The 26,425-nt window shown below is 40.4% G+C and overlaps 1 protein-coding gene across 1 annotated transcript; it reads right to left on the reverse strand.

Moving 5' to 3' along the window:
- Positions 1–405: 405 nt before the first annotated feature.
- Positions 406–11,379, reverse strand: vgll2a (vestigial-like family member 2a). The gene is made up of 4 exons (XM_080193322.1): positions 11,116–11,379; positions 10,150–10,426; positions 8,290–8,763; positions 406–1,893 (listed from the first exon to the last, which is right to left on the reverse strand). The coding sequence occupies exons 1-4, from the start codon at positions 11,194–11,196 to the stop codon at positions 1,850–1,852; spliced, it is 876 nt and encodes a 291-aa protein (XP_080049448.1). The 5' UTR covers positions 11,197–11,379; the 3' UTR covers positions 406–1,849.
- Between the last annotated feature and the right edge of the window lie 15,046 nt (positions 11,380–26,425).

The raw sequence follows: 26,425 nt of genomic DNA on the forward strand, positions 1-26,425 counted from the left end.
AGGAATATTCTAAATCTCCTACCAAAGGAAGTGCTTAGAGAGGAATAATAGTCATGATGTGGAGAAAGTAAGAACGTTCGTTTTCCCTAAATTGAAGGGGATTTATTGGAAGTGGATGGGACATGTTAAGCTCCGGGCTAGAAGGGGCGGCATTGAACACCTTGCCTCCCCAGTGTGCGGCGGCCGGTCCTCGGCTCGTTGCTGCCCCAGCCACACTCATCTTCTTCTAAATATAGTGTCTTCTTCAGCCGCTGTGATTAAAGCGGAAACACCCAGCATCAGTAAGTCTCCGGCTGCGTATCCTGCAACGCACGAAATCTGATCGTGAACTCCAACCAATTGGCTACCCAAATGAGAGTAAATGTCCAGAATCCAGCTCCCAGCTCCAATTCACTTTCTCAAACACCAACGTTTAATGAATGAACAAACATAGAAATAAGCTTCACAAATATTCACACTTAAAAAAACCGAGTGTCGCCTTGTCAAAAGAGTAAAATTTTATACAATCTATTTTTACAGAGGTATTTTTAAACACTACTTTTATTTCGCGAAATGACCAGACTTCGATTCACCGTTTTTTTGGACAATTACAAAACAATGCCCCCCAAAACAGCTAAAAACGGCAACAACAAAGGGAAAAAACGCACACACAGAGAATTCATTAACTGGAATTCACCTGTCAAAAATATGTTGCTGTAACCTGAATTTGGTACCCCACTCCCCCTCCCCCCTGGTCATGTCTTTCCCTTGTGTTCCCCCTTCTGAAGGGCAACTCTCTCCACAGTTCTGCCTCTTCCACTTGTCAGCTCCCACACTCCGAGGCAGAGCTGCCTCGCCGTCAGTGCGGTACCCTCACTGGGAGGCTAGCAGTTTGCACAGTTGTCTTGTAACAGCTACTCCCCTTCGGGGAAAGGCCAAGTTAAAGTTTATTTATTAGTCACAAGTAAGGCTTATATTAACACTGCCATTAAGTTAGTGTGAAGTTCCCCTAGTCGCCACACTCCGGCGCCTGTTTGGGGCAGGACGTCTTTCAGACTGTGGAAAGACACCGGAGCATCCGGAGGAAACCCACGCAGACATGGGGAGAACGTGCAGAATCGACACAGTGACCCAAGCCGGGAATCGAATCCGGGTAGCTGGCACTGTGAGGCAGCAGTACTAGCCACCGGGCCACCCCAGGGGTCTGATTCAAACCGTTCATATTAACGGGGTTCTTAATCGCCAAGCAAAGTTTTAAGAGAGAAACAATTCCGCTGCCTCTCAGGACTAATCCACCAGTTTTAAGTGTTTTTTTCGAATTCGTAATGGTAACTTACCATCTCTTCCCTTATGTAGCCCTCTCATTACCAGCATTCAAACAAATACTTGTAGCATTTTAATGATGATTACACTGGCGCCTCCGGCAGTACGTCCTGCTCCGAATTACACCCATTCGATCGAAGCAGAATTTGGTTCAGCGTTTGGTTTGTGTGTGTGTGTATTGCAAAATAATTATTACATTTCTGAAAATGTGTTCAAATTCAACGCTTCAAAACCGATTCTTCTCACAATGTTCCTCAGGAGTTCAAGGTGTGGCCTTTTGAAGAATACAGTCATGTTTTTAAGCTTCGACAGTCTTGTCAACCAACTGTTTGGGAAGTTGGTAGTTGTAACTAATTGTTTTTTAAATATAATTTTGATTGAAGCTTTTTGCTGTGTAAAAAACACTCAGCTTAACAGGGGTCCACCACAAAGGGAGTAACGGCGAGCTGAAACCGAGATCAAAATCTGTTACATACTGTACATAGAGGAAGAGAAATGTTTCAGGTAGAAAATACAGGGAAGTCGAACGAGGTAGGTGCTGAGTGCTCTAAAACCAGTAAAGATCCTTGTTTTTTTCCTGGTGCGCCAGACCTGAGAATGTAAAAAACAAAGGCAAAAGAAGTGGAAAGGATATGTAAGCAGAACAGAGACAGAGTTATAGAACTAGAGCTACGCTCTGAAAGTTAGAATAAATAAAGCATTGAAATAGTAAGATAGAGAGAAATTTCACCTAACTGCGCACACATCAGTAAAATCAAATAAGATTCCCCCCCCCCAACACACAGAATAGAACATCTTATTATAGATCAAGAGCTCATTTCTCAATTGGATAGATTTCCCGCGTTACAGGTCCAATAGGGATGCATTCGTGGGGGAAAATGCATGCACAATAACAGACTTATTTAACCATTTTATCATAACGAATCGTGCCAAGGCGAGTTGATAGCTGTTTCGGACTCTGTTGTGATTTAAACATTTCAGTCTCATTAAATGGCCCACATTGTCCCGAATTTAGACTGATTGTTGAAGGTGAATGTTAAAAGAATCTCGGCTGGACACGACAGTCACAAATCCCAGTGCTATCAAAGCACATTCCTCCTGGAATTGACACAGGTATTAAGATAGCTTCGATATCTAGCTATGCTGAAAATGTTATAAACGTGCCTCAAGCATTTCATACTTTTTTTTTCTCAGACCGCACAACAGCGCGCTCTCTATATGCACTGTACTTAAGTGTTTGCTGTAAACTTGGCTCTTTTTAGAAATCTGCTGAAGAACATTATATTGTTCATACAGTGACCTACATTGCCTTCACACATTAAAGGGAGGATGGACTATATTGTGCTTCGTGAGACACTAACAACTGCAGAATACTCAATAACATTGCTACCTTTCTCTAATTTTGGTAAATTTCAAAATGTAACATTTTCTAAATCATTAGTGGAATGTGATATTGATACATCTGATGGACTGATGTTTGATTTGTTTTCTCGAATATAGAACTCTCCGCAGTCAGGAAGTAGGGAGTTATGCAATTCCTGTTATTTAAGTAATTCCGATAGTAAATGTAAAATTCCTTGGGCGGCTTCTACAGGTGATTGTTTCTGTAACTGTGGTAGGCGAGCAAGCAAAAGATTAAATATGCAGCCGCTAGCAGCTCCACTGGCCCCAGTTTATTTCTGCTTTACTTTCTTACTTCATTCTGCTCTTAACTGTGTCGATTGCAAGAAATAAGTAACATGATTTCCGGGCATCTTTTTTTTTCTATCGGAACATTTCCTCTGCTAATTTACACATAAACCCTCTGTCAGAGTCTGTCAATTGCAGAAAGTTGAGACAATAATGCCTATTAATGCATCAGGATGGTTTATGCATTTATAAAGTGGTAAAGTCCTATGTGCATGCAAATTATTCGCAGACAATACCGTCTATTCCACAGTGTTTGTAAATGTACACCAGTGTTTTAATTTGACAGAGGGGAAATCATATCGGGCAAGTATATATCTATAACAGAACTATTTAATCCACCGCAGATAAGAAGCAAGATTGGGACCTATTATCTAAATTGCAAATGTTGGGAGATGTGAACAAGTTCCATACATCAGTTACACTAGGAGCGAATGTGTTAACCTCCACCTCCTTCAGGTACTATGCTGTAAGAAGGTGTTGGATTTCGATTGGATTGCCCATGATTAATATTGGCGAAGTACTGCAGGAAACTCTCCCTGCATATCCTGCCTGTCATTAGGCACAATGGAAGGTTTACAGGTTGCTAATCAACCTGTTTGGCCATTTTACACAGACACCCTCCATTGCCATCAGCTCCTGAAAAGGGACGTGAATCCAAAGCTTCTCCAAAGGTAGAGAGGCTACCTCTGCCCACAAGACCTCCCCACTGTGTGTCATTAGACTAGATTTTCACATGAGGCCTGAGTTTGAATCCAGTCTAGGTACATATCTCCTTCCTATGTCAGCTGCAAAATTCTACATAAAATAACTTTAATAAGTAGCCACGACGTAATTCCTAAATAACTGTGGCACACACTGTTCACACTTGGGCACAAAATTTCATGCTGAGGCCTTAGAATGGTCATTGTGCAGCAAGAGGCACTCTTCTCTAAGGTTGAGATTAAAGGGAAGATTGGGCCAGAGAAATCGGGGCACCTAACCTGTGCTTTAGCTGACCTTGGAATAGTCAAGGCTGACCTTGGCTGCTGGCAGTAAAAACATACATTCAAAATATTTGAATGTTAGCTTTGAAAATAATTGCATTTAAAATAATTAAATCTAGGCTTGAAATTAATCCATGAAATATGGTAAGGTGACATAAACCATCAAATATAAAGTTACAGTTCAACAGTAACACACTGAAAAGCACTGGTAGTACCCAGATGTGAAATTATTTTGAGTTTCTAACATTATGGAAGTGTTAATATTAGGTAGGAGTTGGTTTGAACCCACAAGGACATTAAATCCACATATATAGCTATAATTGTTTGGTTGAATATGGATCAGGTCTTATGTTAGCCATATTAACAATGTCATTTGCTTCCTTTGACATTGTTAGAAACTCACTTTAAATGTATTTGTTAATGTTAGCAAAAAGTGGATATCCTTGATTATTCTGATATTTCTATTCCTTCTCAAAATGTAAAAATTAGGCTCTGGTTGAGCAGAATCTGTTTGCTTCTATCACATACATGAACAGAGCTTCTTTCCATTAGAATTAATGTGAGATGTAGCTGGCAGTACAAGATCAAACTGCAGGGTAAATATTCATCTTTAATGTTCTTAGCACAGGTTTTGTATATGAAATCTACAAGTAAGAATTTTTAAAATGTACCCCATTCATGGGTCCAAATTCTTGATATGTACTTCAAGTACACAAAGCTAAACTTGAATTTACATTAAATCTTTAGTGGTATAAAAAGTATGGAGGCCTTAATGACTTCAGTACAATGGCATAATAAAATACACTATTATTGCAAATGTCTGGCAGTAATGTAAAATATTTGCATCAAGGTCCATCGTATAAGATAATATTTTTCGTCAAGTAAATTCAATAAAATTCTACAAATGATCTGTTATTTAAGAAAGTAAAAATTCAGCCAGGACATAGATAATCCAAATTTATTGGAAAATCAATGAAAGCATTTCACTTTGATTACCTGGATCACTTTATACGCTAATTGTGTGATTTTGTGAAATCAAAGCTTGATTAACACACAGCCTTGCTTTCCTTGCTCACAGCACAATGCATTTTTATTTTTCAGTCTAAACAATATGATATTGATCAGCACAGTGTTGAAGGATGGACAATTCAGCTCTCAAGGTTTCATCATACTTTCCTTTTCCTGATAAAAATCTTCTACAAATCAACACTTTCATCCACAGCTTTTCAATAACACATTTTCAGCAACTAAATTATCAAGGACGACACTCGTCTCTTTGCATTGTGAGATTTATTGCTTTTGCAAAGAGGCTTTATATAGCACTAACGAATTACTGAACATTATTGTTCCTGACACTCCAAGCTAATCTTCATTTGTAAATGTAATAGGAAAGGTAAAGGTTGCCCACATTTTCATAAAAGTGAAACTGCTGTCTCCACTAGTACAAACCTTGCAACTATTTGTGAAATTTATTTAAATCAAGGCCAAGGTTTCAATTTCAGATTATTTCAGCTTCTCTAATAAAGGATATTTCTATGATTATGATTTTGTAGCCTCAATCGGTTAGTATCACAGACCCATACATGAATATAATTGCATGACTTATTTTCCAAGTCTAGATTTGACTTACTTTTGATGAAGTCCATTTTAATAACAGCATACTGGGCTTACCCCTCCTACTTCTCTGAAGAAGAGTAACACAACCTCAAAATGTTAACTCTTTCTCTCCACACATGCTGCCAGACCTGCTGTTTTTTCTAGCATTTTCTGTTTTATTTTACTACTCTTAAATGTAGTTTTTTCCAATCCAGATCCTGATGGGATGATTTACTAAGACCAAGTTTAATTGTTCTGCTACATACACATTCTTAGACTCTAATATGGACTGGGAATGTTTTAACAATGTGTTATTTCACAAATTACCAATACTGGGATTCAAATGAAGGGATATAATATGCATTCAATATCATACAGTGTATCATCATCTTTAGCTGACATCCATATCAATGAAAACAACATTTAAAAATGTCAAAATATATATTAAATGACAACACATGTCTGGTATATGAACATAAAACATTAATTCTATCTTGGGATCATATAATGATTCTTTAAATGTAATGATGTACAAACTTTTAAATGAATTTAATTGACTATATGCTTTGATGGGATTGCTCAATGTATTATGCACAAATATTAATTTGTCAAACAAAGTACTGTATTTCATTAAAATCCTTTTTCTGTCAATTTACATCACAACTCACAACCTAGTGCTATGGAATATCTCTTTGTTGCTACACTGAGCTCCAAGGCAAGTGTTGATGATTATAATAATGAAAGCTCTGACAGCTAGTCTCCAGTAGGGAGCTCAGAAAATTAATTGATTAAGTGAGACCTCAGTGATTTTGTTTCTCCTAAATGGCAAAAAAACTGTCCTGCATGATTTTCATCCTCAGTATAATTTCATTGATTTATTCTTAACTTATTTTTTCATTAACTATAACACTTCAAAACTGTATAAGTCTTTGTCTTTTGCAATTTTCTGCTTGTACGTTTCAGGCATTAAAAACACCAGCTTGGTATCATCAAATCTGTCACTATTTATCATTCATCTCTTTTAGTTTTGCAGTTAAACTAAAACTATAGTTAGTAAGCTGTTCAATGTTTTGGGCCTCCTCTAGATGCTCATGAAATATCTGAGTTCAGAACAATGTACACCCCTTTGAGTTTTCCTCTTTATGAACACTGTGACTAAATAATATTTTGAAAAGAAATTAAAAACAAGTTCCCCATATTCTTTATAGCCAAGACAAAGGGGCTGGTCAAGAATACTTAGGGCCTATAGAAGGACTCTGCCATCATAGAGCTATTATAGAATCCCTAAAATGCAGAAGGAGGCCATTCAGCCCATTGAGTCTGCATCAACTCTCTGAAAGTGCATCTTACACAAGCCCTATCTCCGTAAGCTCACATACTTAGCCAGCTTATCCCCCAACCTACTCATCTTGAGTAACATATTAAGGGGCAATTTAGCACCACCAATCCACCTAACCTGCACATTTTGGACTCTGCGAGGAAACTGGAGTAGCCAGAGGAAATCCACACAGACATGGAGAGAACATGCGAACACCACACAGTCACCTGAGGCCAGAATTGAACCTTGGTTCCTGGTGTTGTGATAATACAGCCCTGGCAATTGTTTTATTCTGAGTTTCTCCTCTTTGCTCTTTAAGGCCGCTAACTCATGCTGGAGTACATTTTCTTGGGTGCCAACCATTTTTTCATTCCTTACCAAGAACTCAAACTGTGCTGCACAATACATTTTAGTTGAATTTTAGTTTTGCCTCACAAATAGAGTTCAGTGACTTTCAGCAAGGATCTCTTGATCATCCCCTACTTCAGAGCTGAGGCTGGTGTTGGCACTCCCACAAACAACTTAGCTGAATTCAACTTTGAAATCTGAGGTGAATAGCTCACTCAACTCCACAAAGCCTACTCACCATATACAAGGCACATGTTAGGAGTGTGATGGAAAACTCTCTACTTGCCTGAATGAGTGCAGTTCCAATAATGCCTAAGAAGCTCAACACCAACCAGGACAAAGCAGTCTGCTTGATTGGCATCTCATCCATCACCTTAAACATTCAATTCCTTCACTACCAAAATAAAATCTACAAGATAGACTGCAGCAACTCACCAAGGCCCATTCAATAGTATTTTCTAAACTCACAGCCCCTACCAGGTGGAAGGACAAAGGCAGCCAATGCATGGGAACAGCATCACCTGCAACTTTCCCTTCCAAATCACACACATTCTGACTTGGAACTACATCACCATTCCTTCACTGTTGCTGGATCAAAATCATCAAATTTCACTGGATCAGAATCCTGGAACTTCCCTTTCTAACAGCACCGAGGTGCATGTACCACCAGTTGGACTGCAGCAATAAAAGAAGGGAATTCAGAGCTAACCCTTAAGACAAATTAGGAATGTGCAACAAACGGCAGCCTTGTCCACAATGCTGATTCCATGAACGTATACAAATATACACAAGGCATCAAACCTGAGACTTTTCTCATCTGTATAGCTTGATTCTGCACTGGATATCTGCCAATAGAACCATAGTGTATTATCTGATCTTTATTGACCTCACCAGCGAGTACCCATTTTTCTCCGTAATGGTGTATATACTTCATAAGTATTCCTCTTACCTGATACAAATTTATTTAATTTTTCACAGAAGACAAACAATTTCAGCTTTTGAAACCTTTTCTGTTTCTTGGTTTCTGCATGCACTTTCTTTGGAAGTATTTACCTGCATCCACATTGAGGTTGAGGGTTTGGCTCATGTCACTGGTGGACCCTGTGAAAGCCCCTGTGGTCCATGCGGAGGCAGTGTCACTCTTAGTCAGATCGCACTGGGGCGTGGGGACAGGAGGAAGCCGATGTGGCCTCACTGAAGGCACTAACAGTGAACTGTAGCGTGGGTCAAAAGGTGTACCCATTCCGTATACATCATGCATGCTTGGCCGTGTGTAGACAGAGCTCTGTGTATTGATGGCACTGCCCAATGAGTAATGATGGTGATGCCAGGGCTCAGGAGCTCCTTGGTGTAGATGAGTGTGCAAAGTGGCACTTGAATATGGGTCAGCTCCAAAGGGTAGCTCAGTGGGAGCTCCAGCCAGGGCACTGCCTAGACTGCTACTTAGGCTTGCTGACATGGAGGGTTGATAAGCGCTGTTCCAGAAAGATGGAGGAAAACTCCGTTGGTTCATTGGGAAGGCTCCCTCTGGAAAGAAAGCAGAGACAACGGAATTATCAATAATGATCAGCAAGTGTTTACATTCAACTAGTATAGAATCTTCAATTAAAATCAATTACTTCTCATTAAAAAAACAAATTATGTACATTTCAACAATAAAACTATTAGAATAATATACTCCACACTACTTCGTGAAGATTAGCTACTTAAAAATAATCAGAATCTTTTTTCCCCATTAACGTGGTTTAAAGGCCTCATTGATAACACGGTTTGTCCCTTTTGGTAACTGAATGTCAAATTTTCCATTTAACTTTGCAAAATTGCATTAATTTAAACGTTTTGCGTTTGAACCGATCCAATGTTGTTGAAAACGGTTAAAGCAAACCATGCTACAATGTTCTAGCGAAATTCAAACGTTCTGCGACTTTCCTATAACGAGGTCAAATTCATTTTAGAAATACTGTATACTGAAAATTTATTTAATAATGGAACGCATTTGAGAAATGAAAACTTTTTTTAAAAAAATTGCGCTGCTTCGTTATTTTCGATTTCAAAGTTTAGAATTGGTAACTGGTTACCTGAAAGCGTTGAGAATAGCTTCAGGGGAATAACTTCAGTTGCAAACAGTAGTATCAACTTGGTATGAGAGCTGGACAAATGTTAACTCAAAGCTCCAATTGCGTTGATTCGAATTAAAAAGAACACAATTGCACAATACACTAAGTGCACCGACACCCTTTCAGTGCAACTGAGACTGTTTTGCAATTTTCAAAAGGTCGCTGAATTTGCACGTAATTTAGTGAAACGGTAATTTAAGATGAGCCCGAAGCAATCAGACTTCTACAGCAATATCAGACAAGTTACGTGGCACGCATGAACGAAAAACTGAATGTTGATAATTTGCGAAGAAAAAAAATAATACAATTTCCACTCCATCTAACAAAAGGCGATCTAATTAAACCAATCTCATAGAAGGAAATCAATCGTGGATTTGCCGCATGTGATTTACAACCAAGCGAAGCCACTGGCTAAGCCACCCTAACTCCTGTTACTGTCAGGAACCCCCTTGTGATTGTCCAATCTAAAATTTGTAGGTGTCGGGTCTCAGACACGATTAGTGAAAAGACGACGCCGATCTGGCTGTGTTTAGGTTGCATGTTAACATTTCTAGTCAATCTAATTGCGCACTGTTATCAGTGTTTATTGGTGTGAAAATCAAGTTTAATTTCCAACTAGAATAGGACATTGTTTCCAAAATGTCCCCTCAATTTGACAGCCGATTTCAGTAATTTTACTACTGGTTAATCTAGTCATTGAAACTTATGCTTTCGAAGGTTTTTCTCTCTTGTAGTTGTGGCTGTGTTCTAACGGTGGGAAGTGGGGCGCTTAAATTGCTACTTTGACACAACCCACCTCTCCAAGAACTCGCGCTGCCTCTCGGTGGTTTGGAGCCAGTGTAACTGCTGGGCTGACTTAGTGCCCTTGTGAAATGTTCGTCCACAACACTGCTAATGTCACCCTGGAAGTAAGTGAAGAGCACGCATCGGGAGCTGAGATATTCCGCTTCAGGTGGATGCTCCTTTTCGCTGCGCGATTCCTCTTCTTTGATTGCAGAGCCGTGCACTGAGAATGATCCGCTGATGCTTGGACTGTCCGCTGCTTCTTGCATTTTCGAGTAAAAAGCTAGTTTCTGCAAAAGAGGGGAATCCGAATTCACAGCACTGTATGGAGCAACTAACCCAAACGAAGCAGCAGTAACTGAATCTCAACCCTAGAGTCTGCAACTTATAATAAATTACAATATTTTCTCAATGGATTACAGTCTTGAGATTTCCTTCAACTCTATACACAAGATAACCACTTCTAGAAGCACGAGCAACTGGGCATGTCTGATTGGGTCATTTTAATTTCTTGATGGCTGAATTTTTAATTTTAGGTTTAAAAAGTTTCCACGGTTATGGAATTCCCTGCAGAGTTGGTAATCTATCAGAATGAATGCTGCGAGACTATTTTACTATTTCACGCCGCAAATAAACGGGAGTTAAAATCCACGCAGTTTCCAGGGTTGGATATTGACTGTCAGACGTTAGAATGGGGAAAATCTGATTCCCTGTTCAAAGCAAACACTTACATTTGTTAGTGCAACCTCACCAGGTCCTGGGAAAACGGGTCCACAGCATTTAGAATTTGATACTATATTTCCAAAAAAAAATTAGACTAACCAGAGGAAGTGTCCGAAACACTTATTAAGAAATGTATTTTAGTGCTTCGCTTGAGTCAACTGCTAATTTGACTAAAATGGATGAATTATTGGAATAATATGTAAATACTCTCCCTATCAAATGATTGATTATTGCACTGTCGACTTTCTAAACGTACCTGATGGTGGTAAGGGCTGTAAGTTGCTGTAAAATAAGGCTGGGGACCATACACTTGGTACATAACATCCAGACAGCTCATGGCGAAGGCTGGATTTACCAACAGGTTTCAGGCGAGGTATAAAACGCAGGATGCTTCATGGGTGATCGTGTCCAATGTAGACGAACATCGCAGCTTTGGGTTAAAAGCGGAATTCCGCCGTGCTGTCACAAAATCTTCTTCTTGTTTCTCTCACACTCTCTCGGATCGGACTCCAATGCAAAAAGCAACACCAAACATTTAAAGCGGACGCGTAGAGTGGCGACGTCAGCACGCGTCTCTCCAAGGCGGCCCCAGTGCATTGAGCAATGTTCAGACTACAGAGAGGGTGGCTGCTACTCAATGTTTAAGCACGGCAAGTGTGGATAAACAACCCAAAGTAGCCTCATGTCCCCTTCACATCTCTTGGAAGTCGAACTCTTTGTCAAAACCTGATGCGTCAGAAAAAGTTTTTTTTTACATTACATTTCCATTTTATAGAATTTCTTGAGTGCAGAAAGAGGCCGGCCATTCGGCCCATTGAGTCTGCACCGAAGGAGAGAATCTTCCCCAGGTCCACCCGTGCAACATCCCATTGTAAATCATCTGTTTTGTTGCCTCCCATGGTTACTATTGGGTCATAGAATGAGGCCGTTTGGCCTATCCTGTTTGCACGAGCCATCAAGCTCTATCTATTTCTAATCCCATTTTCCAGCACTAGGTCTGTAGCCTTGTATGCTGTGCCCATTTCATGTGTTCATCTAAATACTTCTTAAATGTTATGAGAGTCCTCACCTGTACCACCCTTTCAGGTAATGACTTCCAGATTCTCATGATCCTCTTGGCGAAAAAGTTTTTCCTCACATCCCCTCTAAATCTCCTGCTCCTGACCTTAAATCTATGCCCCTTGGTTATTGACCCTTCTACTAAGGGAGAAGGTTACTTCCTATCTACCCTATTCATTTACTTCATAGTTTTGGACAACCCAATCAAATCACCCTTCAGCCTTCTGTGCTCTAAGAGAAACAACTGCAGCCTATCCACTTGCTCTTCATAGCTGAAATTCTCCAGCCTAAGCAACATTCTGGTGAATATCTTTTGCATCTTCTCCAGTGCAATCACTTCCTTCTTATAGTGTAGTCCTATTTATAATAATATTCTCTTTTGCATTTCAGTGTTCCCTCAAATCCATTATTCATAGATGCATGTACAGAATGAATGAACACACACAATTGGCAAGAACCCTGCCCTCATGACAATGAGTAAGTGCAGCAGAACACTATGAACCTCCTCCTAGGCAACCCAGGCAGTGCAAGTATTGCTTAAGTACTCCAATGGCCTGTACTATCACATTTCATGTAACAACAACATTCATCATATACACGCTATCCAGGTGTGCATGGGCTGCAGTCACAGGCCATGTGGTTAGTGGGTACCTCAGTAACCTCCCCCAACCCCACCCCTCTGGTTTGTTATAGCGTCTGAAATGCAAATGGTACAACAAAGTATTGCAGAATGACGGTATCAGGCTGCTGCCATATGCTGAGTAAGGTTGGAGTGAAATCTCTTCTGGTTGCAGTACATATCAGAATTGGCAAGTTTGTGGTTTATATAAATGATTCAGACTTGAATGGAGGAGGTTTGGTGAGTAAATTTATGGATTATACAAAATTGCTAGGTTGGTAAATTGTGAGATTACATGATTACATAAGGATATCATGGGATGGTCAGATGGGCTGATTAGTGGCAAATAGAATTCAATCTGGATAAGTGCGAGGTGATGCACTTGGGCAGGACAAATAAGGCAAAGGAATACATGATTAACAGCAGGACCGTGGGAAGATCAGAGGGACCTTGGTGTGCACGTACACCGGTTCCTAAAGATAGCAGGACAGGTGGATAAGGTGGTTAAGAAGGCATATGATATACTTGCTTTTATTAGCTGAGGCATAGAGTTTAAGAGCAGGGAGGTTATGCTGGAACTGTGTAAAATGTTGGTTAGGCCACAACTAGAATATTATGTGTAGTTCTGGAATCCACATTATGGGATGGATGTATTAGCCATGGAAAGGCTGCAGAGGAGATTTATCAGGATGGTAAATATGTAGGCTTATGGGGGTAGAGGCCTGGGTGGGATTGTGGTTGATGGGCTGAATGGCCTCTTTCTGTGCTGTAGGATTTCTATGATTTGTGTTTTGTTTTCAGCTGTTGTATTCAAATTTAAATAGGGAGTGCTTTGTGGAATAATGGCTCTTTCAGAGGCTAAGAAATTCCTGGAAGTGGAAGAAGTCACGCAAGATGGTTTACAAAAGGTGACTAAAACAAAGCTTTTGGAATTGGCACAAAATGTTACAGCTGACATTATCTGACAGTGTAATGAATGATAATCCTGATCCTTCTTAGTTTTCTGAGGATATTACCAGAGGTAATTTATGGTCATAACGACAAGACTAAGTGCGGATTTGGAATCAAAACAGGATTAAGGGCTGAAAGAGAATTTTGGAGATGAAGCAGTTTGTTACGAATGTTATGAAAGAAGAAGGACTGTTTGATGGTGGAAGACAAGGACTGAAATGGACTATATTACTGTTCTGTTTGCATGTTTTAATTTTGTAAAATGTATGTCTATTTAGTGTAGAGTACTAATAGTGTGAAACTGACAGAGTTTGAAAAATGAAACCATCTTTGAAAGTTGGTGTTTCATCTTTTTCTTAAGGGAGGAGGTGTGATACCAGTGCACCGTTAAGAAATTTACTTTTTTTTTCAATTATGTTCTCTGCCGTTATAAGCAGCTTTGGTTCTTTTTTTCATTGTTGATGAGCTGTCTGCTTAGAACTCCTTTTATTGCTGCTTCAATGGCTTAAATGGGATTTTGTTTATTTTTACTCTGGGCTTCATGCAGTATTTGGGGTTTTATGACCTTTTGCATTGTTAAGGGGAAGAATGATTGAGAGGTGAAATGACAGGAATTCTTTCATTTTCAGTTTTGGGCTGCTGGTTGCTGTTTAAGTGTAGAAGGTGTTTGGACATCAGACGGAAAAGCAATGTTTCTCTCTGTCTTTCTGCCTGGTGTTGTAAATTATGTATATTAGCTTCAAACAGGTCTTCTTGGCTTCCTGGAGTGAAAATTCTGCTGTTGGCTGTTTGCTAGTTAGTAGTTAGAATCTGTCTCCCTCCCTGGTATTTTGGGAACTTCATCTGACTTCAAGCTTGTCTGTGTGTGTATCAAGAGGGCTGCTGGAAGTTAAAAGGCTGGGAAGTCAGAGTTCAATTCTCCAACCAAAGCACTAAGTTCCAGCATCATGTGAGCATTCTTATTTACTTATTAAACCTGTGTCAGGTGTATGTTTATAGGGAAGGTTGTTTGTTTGGAACATTTCGTAGAGTTGTTATGGTTTATACAACATCATAGTTGTTTTCCTTCTTGTTTGTAATTGATAAAAGTTATTGCTACATGTTAACTGTATCCTTAAATAAACTTTGTTTGATGAAAGCTCCCTAGTGGGTCATTTGAATCATACATGAAGTGAAACATCTGATGCTTACCCTAGCCAAATTCAAATTGCAAAACTTATGATCCAGGCAGAATTCATGAAACATTTTAGAGTTTCAACCTGAATTATGACAATTACATACCTAATTCCTTTTCAAAAGTTTTAATTGAATCTATAGTGGTGACTTTTTTGCCACAATCAATTAAAATAGGAGGACCGATTTAATGGACCAAGATGCTGACTGCTAAGTGTCTCTCACTGAGAATCGTTATATTGCGAGTATCAATTTCAGATTGGTGGAGTTTAAAACAATGCAAACCAGCAAGCCCAGCTCCTTGCTGCCTGCAGGCCAGCAGCTAAATCCAAATTAAATTTAATATTAACAAAAAGCTTTTTCACTCCATTTAACATCAGAAAATAATTAAAATTTGTCAAAAAGCTCCTGTGGTCCACTTGGGAACTTAAAAAAATTAGTTGACATGAATTCAGTTACACTGCAGCCAGCTTTTAACAAAAATGGAGTGGGACTATATCCAGATGATTTCCAACTACTTGTCTAAATTCAATTGACACTGAAATTATATTGCACATTTTGTATTGTGTGGCTTGTGTCCAATATAAATATATAAATATGTTTAACATTTGTTAATTTGGATCAAAAAAGTAGCCTGCTTTTATGCCCTCTACAACTTTTTTCTTCTTTTCCCTCTTGAAAGTCTTTTGAAAAAGTTTCCCTATGCAGCGAGCTTCTCTGCAAATCCTTTACTTCATTGTCCAGTCAAGTGGGATTACCCTAGATCAATAGTCAATCCTTTGCAATGGCTGCCTTTCCTGCCACCACAGCATTACACTTGGAGATCCCAAACTATATATTTTTTAAGAATCATTTATGGATGTGGGCATTGCTGGCTAGGCCAACATTTATTGACCATCCGCATTCCTAGTTGCTGTTGAGAAGTTGGAGGCGAGCTGTGCTCTTGAACTGCTGCAGTCCATGTGGCATAGATACCTCAGAGTTCTGATAGGGAGGGAGCTTCAGGATTTTGACAGCAACAGTGAAGGAACGGCGATATATTTCCAAGTCAAGATGGTGAGTGACTTGGAGGGAAGCTTCAGGTAGAAGAGTACCTAAGTATCTGCTATTTTTGTGTTTTTAGATGGTAGTGGTTGTGGGTTTGGCAGGTGCTGTCTAAGGGACGTTACTGAGTTCCTGCAGAACATCTTGTAGATGCTATACACTGTTGCTACTGTTCAGTGGTGGAGGGATTGAATATTTGTGGAAGGGGTAGCAATCAAGTGGATTGCTTTGTCCTGGATGGTGTAAAGCTTCTCGAGTGTTGAGCTGCACTCCTCCAGGCAAGTGCAGAATATCCCATCACACTCCTTGTAGGTTGTGGACAGGCCTTAGGGAATCAAGAAATGAGCTATTCACTGAAGGATTCCTAGCCTTCGACCTTCTCTGGTAGCCACAGTATTTATATGGCAAGTCCATTTCAGCTCCTGGTCAGTGGTCAATCCTCAGGATGTTGATTCAGTGATGGTAGTGATTGTCCAGGAAAGTTAGATCCTCCCTTGTTAGAGATTGTCATTGCCTGGCATTTTTGTGGCGCAAATGTTACTTCCTACTTGTCAGCCTTAGCTTGAATATTGTCCAGATTGTGCTGCATTTGGACATGAACTGCATCAATGTCTGAGGAGCCATGACTGGTGCTGAATGCTGTGCTGCTTATGCTGTTTGGCATATAAGTAGTCTTGTGTTGTAGCAACACCAGTTTGACACATTATTTTTCGGTATGCCTGGTGTTGCTCTTGGCATGCCCTCCTGCATGCTTCATTGAACTAGAATTGATCCTCTGACTTGGTGGTAATGGTAAAGTAGGGATATGATGGGCCATGAGAGTATAGATTGTGGTTGACTACAATTCTGCAGCTGCTGATGGCCCACAGTGCTTGTGGATGTCCACTCTTGAATTGCTAGAGCTGTTCAAAGTCTGTCTATTTAGCACAGTGGTAGTGCCACACAACACATGCAGAGTATCCTCAATGTGAAGGTGGGACAGATGCATCTGTGACAGACAAGTTGGTGAGGGTGAGGTCAAGTATATACTTTTCTTCCTGTTAGTTCCCTTGCCACCTTCAGTGGTCACTTCAACCGATACTGTCATGGACAGATGCATCTGTGGCAGATAGGCTGGTGAAGATGAGGTCAAGTATGTTTTTTTGCTCCTGTGGGTTCCCTCACAGCCTGCCACAGTCCCAGTCTAGCAGTTATAACATTTAGGGCCTGGCCAATTTGGTCTGTGGTGACATTACTAAGCCATCTTGGTGATGGACATTGAAGTACTGCACCCAAAGTACATTCTGTGCCCTTGTTACCCTCAGTGCTTTCTCCTATTGGTGTTCAACATAGAATACTGATTGATCAGTTGAGGTGTGACAGTATGTGGTAATCAACAGGACGTTTCCTTGCCCATGTTTGACTGGTGCCATGGGGCTTCATGGGATCCAGAGTCAATGTTGAGGACTCCCAGGGTAACTCCCTCCTAACCGCATACCACTGCTGGGTCTGTCTTGCTGGTGAAACAAGACATACTCCGAGGAATAGTGACAGTAGTGTCTGGGACATTATCTGTAGAATATGATTCCATGAGTATGACTATGTTAAGCTGTTGCTTGATTCATCTGTGAGGAAACTCTCCCAATTTTGGCACAAGTCAATGTGCCAAATGGACTTTACAGATGGACTTTACAGGGTTGGCAGGGCTGGGTTTGCCATTGTTGTTTCTGGTGCCTAGGGTGATGTCGGAGGGGACTGTCCAGTTTCATTCCTCTGTGTTTTCTTTGTGGCAGTTGAATACAACTGAGTGGCTTGCCAGGCTTAATTCTGGAGTCACATGTAGGCCGGACCAGGTAAGGACAGTAGATTTCCTTCCTGAAAGGACATTAGTGAACCAGTTGGGCTTTTATGACAATTAACAATGGTTTCCAGTCATCATTTGACTTTTAATTCCAGAAGATTTGTTAAGTTTTGAATTTTACCATCTGTTATGATGGGATTCGAACTCGGCCCCCAGAGCATTACCCTGGGTCTCTGGATTACTAGTCTATCAACTAAACCACTGCGCCACCACCTCCCCTTAATTTGTTGCTCTCTTTCTTTTCTCATCTACCTCTTGGTGACATCATCTGAAGAAAAGACTCCACATTCTGCATGTGTGTGTCATCCAGCCTCACCGATCACCTCATTTTGAAACTGATTTTTTTTTACTTTTTAGATTGCAATTTAGCCCACTTACAAGCCTGGCCGCAGAGTAGAAGTCATCATGCATTCCATCTCGCATCCTCTCAAAGCAATACTTTTGAAGTGCATTAGCCCTAGTTATGCAAGTTCACCAACAGCAAATGATTGAATATCTGATTAATTTGTTTATGTTGAGTGATGAATGTTGGACTACTTGCTAGAAGCACTCCCTGCCAGTCATCTAATGTTATGGCATATTTTACAAGCATAGGAATAAGCAAACTAAGGCTTCATTTGACACGTGCCAACAGTGCTGCACTTTCTCAGTGCTACACAAAACTTGCTGAAACTGTGGACTTTAGTTTAAATTTACAAACTTCAGAACCCGAGGCAAACTATCTTTGCCAGTAAGGTGTGACAAATCAATGTGCATGAATATTTTCAGTGGACAGTAAGACACAGGATGTCAATTTTTTTGTAAATTTGAATGAATACCTCAGAAGGTCAAAAAGCAAGGTTACATATGCAGGAGGCACAATGTTAATCTTACTATAAACAATAAGGTGTAGAGATGCCAGCGTTGGACTGGGGTGGCCATAATAAGGAGTCTCAGAACACCAGGTTAAAATCCAACAAGTTTATGTGGAATCACAAGCTTTCGGAATGCTGCTCCTTTGCCAGGTGCCACTCACCTGATGAAGGAACAGCACTTGGAAAGCTTGTGATTCCAAATAAACCTGTTGGACTTTAACCTGGTGTTCTGACACTTCTTACAATAAACAAAAAGGGTCCCATTATCATTGCATCTAACTGCTTCCTTAATACTTTCAGAGGATTTTTAAAAAAATCTCTGTGATCCCACTGGGAAGAGTATTGCAAGTTTTAATTACTGATAATGCTACTATAAAGTGCCTTGGGAAATCTTACTACATTAAAGATGCTATATAATTTGTTGAAAGGTAGTTAAAATTTGGAGAGCTTCACAAGAATAAGACTTTGCAGAGGATTGAGTGTGGGGTCAGAAGCGAACATTTCACAATTGCTGTCTGGGTAACAATATGCAGCCTTTAGTTATGTAACTAAATTCAGATCTTTCAAAAATAATACTGTCTGAATATTTTTAAACTGAAAAGTTTTATCATACAATGAGGGCAGGCTTTTGTACTGTAAACATAATCTACTTGATCTCTATATTTTGCCTGGAGTTTTATTGTTTCAATCAGGAATCATATTTTCAAGAGCTAATGATTCTGTCTGACATATCCACCAAAACATCCAATAAAGGGCAAACTGCACAATTGGGAAAATGAATGTATCTTGCTGTATGCACAGTGGTTACCACTGCTGCCTCAGCACCAGGGACCTGGGTTCAATTCCCGGCTTGGATCACTGTCTGTGTGGAGTTTGCACATTCTCCCTATGTCTGTGTGGGTTTCCTCCAGGTACTAAGGTTTCCTCCCGCAGTTCAAAGCTGTGCAGATTAGATTGATTGGCCATGCTAAATTGTACCTTAGTGTCAGGGAGATTAGCAGAGTAAATAGGGGAAGGTCACGCAAATAGGGCCTGGGTGGGATTGTTGTCGGTGCAGGCTCAATGGGCTGAATGGCCTCCTTCTGCACTGTTGATTGAATTAGATGAAAATAAATAAAAACAGAAAATGTTAGAAATATTCAGCAAATCTGGCAGCACCTGTCAGGAAAGAAGAAAAGTAAACATTTTCTGTGACCTTTCATTAGAATGAATGCATCATAAAACTGAAATGTTGGCTGGTATTTTACTGGTACCAATTCAATTGAGTTGTGATGGCATGTGTGGGGTTACTCAATTAATGGCCAGCAGGTGTAGGAGTCAGCCATTGAGGCAGCACAGGCACTGGGAAACACTGCCTCAAACAAAGCTGGCAGTATCTTTAAAAGTCAGTTACCAGTATTCTAAAAGCCAGCAGCCTGAGAGGAATTAGAGATTGGGATATGGTAGAATCAGGGTGGTACTCAGTTTCTCTGGTGTCCCCTTGAAGTTGATCCTCTAAACTCAGCGGAAATCCATTAACCTCCTAGTGGGAGGAGGAGACTGGCTGGCCAGATAGAGGCTTGAATATAATGGAGTAGGTGAGCCATAGTGGAGTGAGCCCATGTATGTTGCTTTAGTAATGACTTGATGTATACTGGCAAGTTGAGTACAGTGTGTAACATGAAGCTTGCAGCCTTAAATGTGACAAAAGATGAGCATGAGTGTGGTTCAAAGGGTACTCATCCAGTCTGCAGCAATAACCAGGCAGCAGCGTTGACTACCATATGCAAGGGACTTTCTCTATCGAGGACACCAGTCAGAGTTTGCCTTTGCAATGTCAGCACTGAATGCCAAATGCAGTTGACATCCCGATGGTACCCTGGTCAGTTAAGCTGCTTTTTCACAGGCATAGTCCATGTCCATGATGGATGAGTAACAATGTTACTCATAAGCTTTCAGGAGTAGAGGGCTAACAATGCTTGAGTAAGAACAAGAACTAGAGGCATTGGAAGTGGGAGGCTAGGAGGAAAGGTAAACTACTGCCCTGAGTAGTTTAATGGAAAGGAGTAAGAGATCTTTGAGCACAAAGCATATTCCCAATACAGGTCAAAGAGGACTCAGATGGACATGTTGGAACACGCATTGCCTTCTCAATACCCTTCGCTCGGGTTATGGTCAGGAACAGCTAGTATCGTATAGTCAAAACCAGCAGGACAGTTTACCATTTCTAAGAAGAAAGATGTACCACATATTACTCTACAACCTTCACCAGAGTGGATACTCTCTTGCTGGATGGTCATGTGTAGGTAGCAAAAGGATCATAAGTTGAACACAGCACAGAAATACCTGATATACTGACAGAGGCTGTGGCCACTCATACATAAGAGGGATAATTTTCAGCTTCAGGCTAATGACATGCAGTATGAATATCTGCCAAAGCTTCCAGAGACTGTGCATTTTGAAATGTGCATTACACATTAACATATCCAAAATAGTCTGATACCTGGTTCGCTCCATAACACATATTCTCCAAAAAAGAACATTCTGAATGCATTCTATAAACTCATTCTCTTAGTTGCCATTTCCAATTTGATTCACTCAATTTATTTGGAAATTAAAGTCGTCCACTATTAACTCAAGTACTCTTTTTATGTGCCTTGATTACTACCTAATTTAAACTCTTCCCTACAGTGTGGCTACTTTTCAGGGGCCACTCTCTTCCTTCACTCATTCACTTTATTCCTACCACTCTCTTTCTTCCTTTGGTATTTGTCATCTCCACCCAAATCAACTCTACATATTCTGAGCCTAGATTGTCCCTCAAAACTGTACTTATTTCCTCCTATTAGCCAAGTTACCCCATCACCTTTTCCTTCCCACCTGCCCTGCCTAGAAGTTAAATAACACTGAATATGGATTTCCCAACTTTGATCTCCCTGCAACTATGTCTCAGTAATGGCTGTCATATCATACGCATTTAACTCTATTGTGCCATCCCTTCATTTATCTTGCTTTTATGCTATGTGTATTAAGATACAGACTCTTAGTTTTGTTTTCCTACCACTTTTCCTTACAAGAAGCCCATCTGTAGGAACAATAGCGCCACTGTTTGCTTTTTCTCTTCTACTCCCATGTCTTCCTCTTTTGCTTTCATCATTACAATCCTTTGTTTCTAATACAGTTTCCATCTCCTCTAACTCCCTATCCAGGTACCCAGCCCATGCCGTGGTAGTTCAAAGTCTCCCTAACAGTACCATCAAATACCCCTTTGGTCTTGGTCCTGTGGAGCGTAACCCATTCAGTTCATACAAACCTAACTTTCCCCAGAACATGTCCCACTGCCTTGGGAATCTGAAACCCATTCTGCTACTCCACCCCTTTCGCCATGTCATCCTACCTGGTCTTGGTCATCATCCAGGATCCTATAGACTCTGGAACAGTCCCTGCAGATTGGAGGGTAGCTAATGTCACTCCAATATTCAAAAAGGGAAGGAGAGAGAAAACAGGAAAGTATAGACCAGTAAGCTTAACATCAGTAGTGGGGAAAATTCTTGAATCCATTATCAAGGACTTTATAGCAGAGTATTTAAAAGCAGTGGCAGGATCAGACAGAGTCAGCATGGATTCATGAAGTGGAAATCTTGCTTGACAAATCTGTTGGAATTCTTTGAAGATGTAACTAGTAGAGTTGACAAGGGGGAGCCAGTTGACGTAGTATATTTGGAAAGCATTTGACAAAGTCCCGAATAAGAGGTTATGTGCAAGATTAAAGCGCGTGGGATTTGGGGAAGAGCATTGAGATGGATGGAAAACTGGTTGGCAGAGAGGAAACAGAGTAGGAATTAATGGCGCTTTTCAAATCGGCAGGCAGTAACTTGTGGGGTGCCACAGCGATCGGTGCTGGGACCCCAGCTATTCCCAATATATATCAATGACTTGGATGAGGGAACAAAATGTAACATCTCAAAGTTTGCAGATGATACCAAGTTGAATGGGAGGGTGAACTGTGATGAGGACGCAGAGATCGTCCAGAATGATCTGGACAGGTTGGGTAAGTGGCAGGTGCAGTATAATTTGGATAAATGTAGGTATAATTTGGATAAATGTACTTTGGAAGCTAAAACAAGAAGGCAGATTACTACTTGAATGGCTGTAAATTGGGAGAGAGAAGTGTGCAGCGGGACCTGTGGTTCTTGTGTACCAGTCACTGAAGGTAAGCATGCAGGTGCAGCAGGCGGTAAAGAAGGCAAACAGCATGTTGGCTTCATTGCAGGAGGTTTTGAGTACAGGAGCAGGGATATGTTGCAATTAGACAGAGCCTTGGTGAGGCCACACCTAGAGTATTGTGTGCAGTTTTGGCCTCCTTTTCTGAGGAAGGATGTTCTTGCTCTCAAGGGGGTGCAACTAAGGTTTATCAGGCTAATTCCTGGGTTGGCGGGACTGATGTATGAGGAGAGATTGACTAGGTTAGCATTGTTTTCACTGGAATTCAGACGAATGAGGGGTGATCTTGTAGGGACCTATAAAGTTCTAACAGGTCTAGACAGGGTAGATACAGAGAGGATATTCCCGATGATGGGAGAGTCCAGAAGCAGCGGTCACAGTCAGAGGATTCAGGGTAGATCATTTAGGATGGAGGAGGAGACATGTGTTTATCCAAAGAGTGGTGAGCCTGTGAAATTCATTGCTAGAGGGAATAGTTGATGCCAAAACATTGACTGTTTTCAAGAGGTGGCTGGATGTAGCACTTGGGGTGAACGGGATCCAAGGTTATGTGGGGAAGAAGCAGGCTATTGAGTTGGATGATCAGCTATGTTCGGAATGAACAGTGGAGCAGGCTCAGAGAGCCAAATGCTCCTGCTCCTATCTGCTATGTTTCTACCTATTTTTCTATTTCTGCCCTCACTAGTGTATGGCATTGGAAATAATCCTAGGATTACTACCTTGGAGGTTGTGCTTAATTTATTATCTATCTCCTGTGTCAAGCTTTCAGGACTTCATCCATTTTCTTACCTATGTCATTGATACCATGTGTACTATGACCACTGGCTCTTTGCCCTCCCCCTCCAAAATATTCTGCAGCCATTCTGTGACATCCTGGACTATAGCACCAGGGAGGTAACATACCATTCTGGAATCATCTTTTTGTTCCACAGAAATGCCTATGTGTTCCTCTTGCAATTGAATATAGGGAGCGGGAAAGCTTGATCTTGGGGTTGGACATAGCTCGGCACAACATTGAGGGCCGAAGGGCCTGTACTGTGCTGTAATGTTCTATATTCTATTTATGTTCTATGAATCCGCTATCACTATAGTCTTACCCCGCTTTTCCCCTAGTCTGTGCAGTTGAGTCATCTGTGGTGTCATGGACTCCCCTTACTATTTCCAAGATCAATAATATTAGTAACACTGGTAGAAGGGCCACCTTCTACTCCAGATGCTGACTCTGTAACAACAGGCCTGAATTCTCAGTATACTATCAAATGATAGAATAGATACTCACCAATCAGCAGATTCCAAGACTGACTCGTCACAATGCTGAATGCAGAATACACTTCCCAGACTTTTCTCCACTCTGGTTGTCCTTCATCATGCACATATGCGTATAGCTTGGTGACTGCCTCTCTGGAATGGTGCCAATCTTCAGCAATACTGCTGCTCAGATATTGCATACAACTGTGCCCTCCTCATATATACCCTCTCTCAGCCTTGTGACCCTTCTGCCTCTGTGTGCTGCAGCCCCACTGCTTGTGGCTAACAGCTTTCTCTGTCTCTGATCCACCTCCTCTTTAGAAATCCCAAAACCTGACTGAACGAGCTCCAATTCAAAGTGCAGCATTCATTTCATAAGAGCTCCCATTTGCCTTCTACCTACTGTCCCCTCCATACTCTGGTCACACAAGGGGACATTCAGCCAGAATGCCTCTGCTATGCTTGCCAAATTTGGCAAACCTCCACATTCTTACTGCCATTGTTTACTATCATCAGGTTATGGTGATGGTATTAAGCTATGCTATATCTCACAATTGTTGCCGTCTGCAGCCAAAATGAGCCTTTCAATGAGCTTCTACCTCCGTACAGATGGCAAGATCATGTAAAATCACCATTGACTTCCTGCCTCCTTCAAATGTGCCACATTTGCCCTCTCCAGTTGTCTCCAGGGAGATTCACCACCAGCATAAACACATGTAGCTTCTTCCCTGATACCATCCATTGTTATTTTACCATGCCTCCACTTTCCAATCTATCTACACTGTACTGGCAAAGTTCCACCTAATAACTCTGTTTCTCTCTCTAAAGGTGCTGCCAAATAAGCAGAGAATGTCTTGTATTTTCTGTTTTATGTCAGATTTCCAGCATTCACACATTTTTATTTTGTATAGATTATAAGAACACAGAGCAGATACAAGAGCGGTATTTGTCTGTTTCACTTTATGCCTAAAGGGCACTATAAGCACGATGACATACTTCAGGTTAAAATATAATCAGGCTGCGTAACCTGCAGGATTTGCCTTGTTATTTTCCTCATTGAGTTTGAATGGGAGACCAGTCCTGCCATTTCATATTTTAAAGTAAATTTCACCGTTCCACTTGAGAAAACGATCAGCTGGCTATTCTTTTCTATTCCTGATCCTTGCCAGCATGTAACATTGCTTTGGTTCCCTGAATTTTGGAAGTATTCTGTGGCATTTCAATAGTTTGAGTCAGTTCCCGACAGATAAATGGTGCTTTTTCTCCCTTTGTAATCTTAGAATTCCAAGACTAAAGGTTGATTGATGTACACCTGGAGGGTGAAACTAATCATTTTATGTTTCTTTTTGCTCAAATGCCATTGACAAAATGATCACATTGCTACAAACTTCTGGAATTCTTTGGTCACTGCATTTGTGCGGTCTTTCCTTTTGCTGATTGCAGCTGACACATTGCCAATGGAAGAGGGACACTGCATTAATGTATTTTCCCTTTCTAAACACACATTCACAATGGTCATGCTGGTCAAATGAATAGTTGAGTTAGTCTTATGTATAGTTATGTAATTTTAGACTTTTTTCATATGTATAATAAATTATTAATTGCATGAATCCATTTGTAGCTTATTGCTCTATTGGAAGCTTGGTTTGATAAGCTGTTGCACTGATTAATAATAATATCCTTTGGATTTTGTCTTTAGGACAACTATGTTTGGAGGTTTTGATTTGGAAAAATTGCACAACAAATATTTTCAGGTAAACTTTAAAGGAGAAAAATGGAAAATATATTAATCAGTCAACTTGTATTTAGATTTGTGCGCATGACTCAGTTTAATTATTTAATTCCCTGTTTTGTTAGCTATCTATTTATTCCATGCATTTCTAAATGTTCGCTCATTTAACCCTGAATTATGAACTACTGGTTTATTCACAAATGCATTATAGTTATTCAGTTCATTTTTCTTTCCCCTTTTGAAAACATTATAAATCTAAGATTGAAAAATTGTGAGAAATTCTATTACCTTCTTTGCCAGCTTCCTTCAACAGGCAAGAGTACATCTCAAAAGGATCTCATCAGGAACATCTTATTCACCTAGATTTGGCTATTTTTGTTAGAGCCAATTGCCTTTCTACAGTAACATCTAACAATTGGTATACATTTTTCCTTCCTGCCATTTATAAAACCTGATATGAAGTATATATGCAATGTCTCTGCATCCTTTCACCCTCCTCAGCTTTATCAATTAATTTATCCCTTTGCAGTTCTACCATCTATTTAAGTATTCCCTTGTTTTTAATACACTTACAAAAGCCCTTGGTCTGGGAATTATTTTCTTATATATGTCTTCACACTTCCAGTTATATGAAGTGGTGGAAGGATTGACAGGTTGTTTAACAGTTTGACCAAACTATGAATGCTCCTTCCATTGCTGTCAACATTGTTATTCCGTTGAGTTTACACAATGTATTTGATGAGGTTGCCACCTATTCCCATCACCATCTCTTGAGGGGAGGTGGTGGCATAGTGGTATTGTCACTGCACTAGTAATCCAGATACCTAGGGATATGCTTTGGGG

Source organism: Carcharhinus amblyrhynchos, chromosome 7 (genome assembly GCF_965287045.1).
Source record: "Carcharhinus amblyrhynchos chromosome 7, sCarAmb.v2.hapA, whole genome shotgun sequence".
NCBI lineage: Eukaryota > Metazoa > Chordata > Chondrichthyes > Carcharhiniformes > Carcharhinidae > Carcharhinus > Carcharhinus amblyrhynchos.

Bases quoted from the DNA above. Each gene is read 5' to 3' on its own strand.
- vgll2a (XM_080193322.1), bottom strand. From the start codon at position 11,196: ATGAGCTGTCTGGATGTTATGTACCAAGTGTATGGTCCCCAGCCTTAT. The intron at 8,764-10,149 runs GTGGGTTGTGTC...CTTTCTTTCCAG, and splicing joins CAGCGCGAGTTCTTGGAGAG to AGGGAGCCTTCCCAATGAAC. The intron at 1,894-8,289 runs GTAAATACTTCC...TTACATTCTCAG, and splicing joins CAACCTCAATGTGGATGCAG to GTCTGGCGCACCAGGAAAAA.